At 52.7% G+C, this 4909-nt stretch overlaps 1 protein-coding gene across 1 annotated transcript; it reads left to right on the plus strand.

Moving 5' to 3' along the window:
• The first annotated feature begins 942 nt into the window (after window positions 1-942).
• On the plus strand, window positions 943-3642 carry LOC123086280 (scarecrow-like protein 14). The gene has a single exon (XM_044508012.1). The coding sequence runs from the start codon at window positions 1359-1361 to the stop codon at window positions 3384-3386; it is 2028 nt and encodes a 675-aa protein (XP_044363947.1). The 5' UTR covers window positions 943-1358; the 3' UTR covers window positions 3387-3642.
• Window positions 3643-4909: the final 1267 nt, after the last annotated feature.

The raw sequence follows: 4909 nt of genomic DNA on the forward strand, positions 1-4909 counted from the left end.
AGGGTTTCGAGGAGGAAGAGTCCTAGGAGGGGAAGGCACCTCCTAGGTGCCTTGGGGAGGAGGGATTCCTCCCCTTGGCCGCACCACCCTAGGAGATTAGATCTCCTAGGGCCGGCGCCCCCCCTTGGCCCTCCTATATATAGTGGGGAGATGGAGGACTTATTACCAAGATCTTTGGTGCCTCCCTCTCCCTCTCCAACACCTCCTCCTCCTCCATAGTGCTTGGCGAAGCCCTGCCGGAGTACTGCAGCTCCATCACCATCACGCCGTCGTGCTGCTGCTGGAGCCATCTTCCTCAACCTCTCCTTTCCCCTTGCTGGATCAAGAAGAAGGAGACGTCGCTGCTCCGTACGTGTGTTGAACGCAGAGGTGCCGTCCGTTCGGCGCTAAGTCTTCGGTGATTTGGATCACGTCGTGTATGACTTTCTCATCCCCGTTCTTTGAACGCTTCCGCTCGCGATCTACAAGGTACGTAGATGCATCCAATCATTCGTTGCTAGATGAACTCATAGATGGATTTTGGTGAAACTGTAGGAAATTTTTTGTTTTCTGCAACGTTCCCAACAACTCCCTCTGTAAACTTATATAAGAGCGTTTAGATCACTACTTTAGTATTCTAAACGCTTTTATATTAATTTACGGAGGGAGCATATGTTAGTTATTCGTTGATCAATTTGTGAACGCATCAGAGGTTAGATAGCAGTGTAGGGAGTAATTAAACTTGTGGTCAGAGGTTAGATAGATGCTCATTGCTCGTGTTGGTCAATCTGTGCTTTTGCAGGCTTGAGTTGCCACTTATTTTAAGTCCATGCGCGTAGAGGGGGAAACACGCCGCACTAAGCATCTCTCGGTAACTAACTTTGTTCCAAAGCTAACTATCCGATGTCCTCTAATAAGTAGGTAAGAGCAGTTTAGTCCATCTCCATCCATCTCTGGCTATGACTTTTGAAGCATCATGTTTACATGTACGGAAGCATATGCAACCGAGTCAAAATTGTAGTGCTACCTCCCAACAGAATTGTTGTTGGGAGTATGCATTTGAGGCTGGATGCAAAGATAGATATGATCCCGGGGAACGCGGGGACGGTCAATGCCCATCACATACGTACTCTGCTTTGCTTGCTAGGGTTGGGTTGGTGCACCTGCACTGCACTGCACGGGCCAGCTTCATTCATTTTGCTGTCCTCCATTTCTCATCTCACCGGCTCCTTCCTGGAACCTTCGCTCCTCCATGGTCATGCTTCCATTCCATCCCATCCTTTTAAAGAAGAAGAAAAGCAGCGGGGTAATGTTCAACGCAGCATTAGATAGCTACTCTACTCTACTCCAGTGTCAAGTACTTACCAGCCAGAAGCGCAATGGCCGCCACGCCGGAGGAGTTCCTGGGGCAGCAGGGTTTCCTTGCGCGCCTCGAGCCGCCGTCCCCGTCCCTCTTCCTCGACCTGCCGCCCACGCCCCGCGACGACGACGGCCACTCCTCCTTCGACGACATGGTGCTCCCCTACATCTCGCGCCTGCTCATGGAGGAGGGCACGGAGGACCACCTCTTCTACCTCTACCCCAACCACCCCGCCGTCCTGCGCGCGCAGCAGCCCTTCGCGCAGATCCTCGTCGACCTCGCCGACAGCGCCAGCGCCAGCGGCTCCACCTCCTCGCCCTCCTCCTCTTCCGACGCAACTGCCTCCACCACCCCCAGCACCGCAACTGCTTCGGCATCGGCATCGGCATCGCCCGACGACGCACCAGTCCAGATCTCACGGCCGCCCTACACCGACGTCAACGGCCATGCCTCCGCCTCCCCGGACAATCACAGCCCAGGGCTCCTCAACGGCGACGAGATGGCCAAAAGGCCGAGCTCTGACTTGTTCAATCACTTGTTGCCCCGCGACGAGGACATGCTCAACCTGGCCTTCCTCAAAGGCATGGAGGAGGCTAGCAAGTTCTTGCCGCCCGACATCACCCTGTCCATCAACGAGGGGACAGTGGTGGGAGGCGGGAATGCTGTCAGCCTCAACAACAAGAAGAGGGCCGCACTGGCACTGGAGCCGGATGTGGGCAGGCCCAGCAAATTGATGATGCCGGAGCAGGAGGAACGCAAGATGTTTGACGAAATGATGTTCCAGGAACACGAGATATGCATGAAGGGGACTCAGAACCTGACCGCCGCAGTGGACGGCGAGCCCGGGAAGAACAGCCGGAAGAACGGCCGGTCGAGAAAGGCCGTGGATGACAGTGAGATGGTGGACCTGCACACGCTGCTGCTCAACTGCGCTCAGGCGCTGTCCACGGACAACCGCCAGAGCGCCATTGAGCTGCTGAAGCGAATCAGGCAGCATTCGTCCCCGAAGGGGGATGCAGGGCAAAGGCTGGCGCATTATTTCGCCAATGGGCTGGAGGCACGGCTGGCGGGTAGGGGGAGCGAGCTTTACCAGTCACTCCTACTAAGCCGCATCTCGGTAGCCGACTTCCTCAAGGCCAACCAGCTTTACATGGCGGCTTGCTGCTGCAAGAAGGTGGCGTACATCTTCGCCGACAAGACCATCTGCAATGCTGTGGCAGGTAAGAGACGGTTGCACATTGTGGACTATGGTCTGAATCAAGGGCTCCAGTGGCCGGGTTTGCTACGCATGCTCGCGGCTAGAGAAGGCGGGCCGCCGGAGGTGAGGATCACCGGCATTGACCTCCCTCAACCTGGGTTCCACGGAGCCTACCACATCGAGGAGACGGGGCACAGGCTCAGCAACTTCGCCCGCGTGTTCGGCGTGCCGTTTAAGTTCCGTGGTATCCCAGCAAAGCGGGAGACTGTCCGGCCGGAGGACCTGAACATCGACCGGGACGAGGTGCTTGTGGTGATCAGTCTTTGTCACTTCAGGCACCTGATGGACGAAAGCCTCGGCTTTGATGGTCCAAGCCCTAGGGATCAGGTCCTCAACAACATCAGGAAGATGCGTCCAGATGTGTTCATCCATGGCATCATGAATGGCTCATACGGTGCTACATCCTTTCTGACACGGTTCCGCGAGGCACTGTTCCATTACTCGGCCCAGTTCGACCTGCTGGACACAACCGCCCCCCGGGACAACGAAGGGCGTCTGCTGCTCGAGCGCGACATCTTCGGCCGGTCTTGCCTGAATGTCCTAGCATGTGAAGGTGCGGACCGGGTGGAGCGCCCTGAGACGTACAAGCAGTGGCAGCTCCGGAACCACCGGGCTGGGCTGAGGCAGCTGCCGTTGAATCCAGTGGTTGTTAAGCTTGTGCTGGACAAGGTCAAGGACAACTACCACAGGAACTTTGTTGTTGATGCGGATCAGCGGTGGTTGCTACACAGGTGGAAGGGGCGTGTGCTCTACGCCTGGTCATCATGGATTGCAGCTGATGCCACCTAGCTTGTTTTCTCAATCTAATGTCTGATTATAGACATAGATAGATAGATATATCCACGCTTATATAGTGCTGGTACATCTCTTGTACGTACCTGACAAGCAATTCCACATATTACATGCGTTAAATTGTTTGTGTTAAGGATGTGTGGCTTCTAAACTTCAGTTGCTGCTGTATCATCAAATTGATAGATAAGCTTTCCTTGCTTGGGAAGAGTAATATTAGATGCTAGTTGAGCAATAAAGTTGCACTGGTGACTTACATCGTTTGGTTCGTGCATCTTTTGCTGCCTGTGTTTTTTTTTTGTGTGTGTGTGTGGACGATTGAAGATGTTTCCACAAGTTTCAGTTTCTTGCTAGATACTGTCTACGTCATATGAAGCTGACACTGAAGGTGTCCATTGAAGAAATCCAAGATCATATAATTTCATGCCAGTTCAAACACATAAAATAAATAGTTACCGACGGTGATAAGTGGAAAGAATTCCATGAGTTCAAAAAAGAGAGAAAAAACAAAACTGGGAGGAAGTCAAAAAATTCAGATCTGTTATACGTTAGTTAACCGTTAGTCAATTGCTGAATGTATAGCATGAAGTTCAGTTTCGAAAGCCAGCACTGTACAGAGAATTAAAGTTGTGGTCAGAGGTCCGATAGATGCTTATTGCGTGGCTTTAGTTATTTATGTGCTTGCAAGTTGCAAGTTTGATTCGCCACTTATTTAAGCCCATGTTTTGTATATTTCGAAGGGGAAAAGCCTCATATTTTTTTTTGTTGAACATGTGTACATGTACGTAGTATTAGAGTATAAGACTATTCGTATTGTAATCTATCTCTATTAGTCTAGTCTTGAAGCCCAAACTTTGTAATCTATATAAACAGCCCTTGAGGCCCCAAATCAATACAACAATTATTCTCCAATATCTCAAACTATCATGGTATCCGACGCCTAGGTTTTCCGCACCTGGTATGGCACCGCCACCCGCGCCGCCGCCCCGGCCGACTCAGCCCCTCTTCTCCATGGCCGAGTTCCGCCGCCGGTGCCCCGTCCTCTACCTCCTCCTCTACAACTACCCAAACACCTCCCCCTCCAAACCCAATGTTCTCCCTAGCCGACACCCTTGCCGATGTCTCTCCCTTCATACCGATCTCATTAGACCTCGGCATCCACAACTACTACCATTGGCGCCATCTCTTCATCATCCATCTCGGGCGCTGCGGCCTACGTCACCATATTGATCCCTCCTACCCGCCACAGCCCGCTGATCCTCGCTGGGTGAAAGATGATCTCGCCATCATCTAGTGGATTTACACACGCATCTCCACGGAGCTTTTCAATCTGGTCTCCGACGATGACGCCACCGCCGCCGATCTCTGGGCTTCCCTTCAACAGCTGTTTTAGGACAACTCCGACGCGCGAATCAACGCGCTCAACACTGAGCTACGCACAACCATGCAGGGAGATGTCCCAGTCTCCATCTTCTGCCAGCGAATCAAGGCTATCGGCGATGAACTCTGTGAACTTGGCGATC

The sequence above is a fragment of the Triticum aestivum genome, chromosome 4A (assembly GCF_018294505.1).
Source record: "Triticum aestivum cultivar Chinese Spring chromosome 4A, IWGSC CS RefSeq v2.1, whole genome shotgun sequence".
In the NCBI taxonomy this organism is placed as follows: Eukaryota; Viridiplantae; Streptophyta; class Magnoliopsida; order Poales; family Poaceae; genus Triticum; species Triticum aestivum.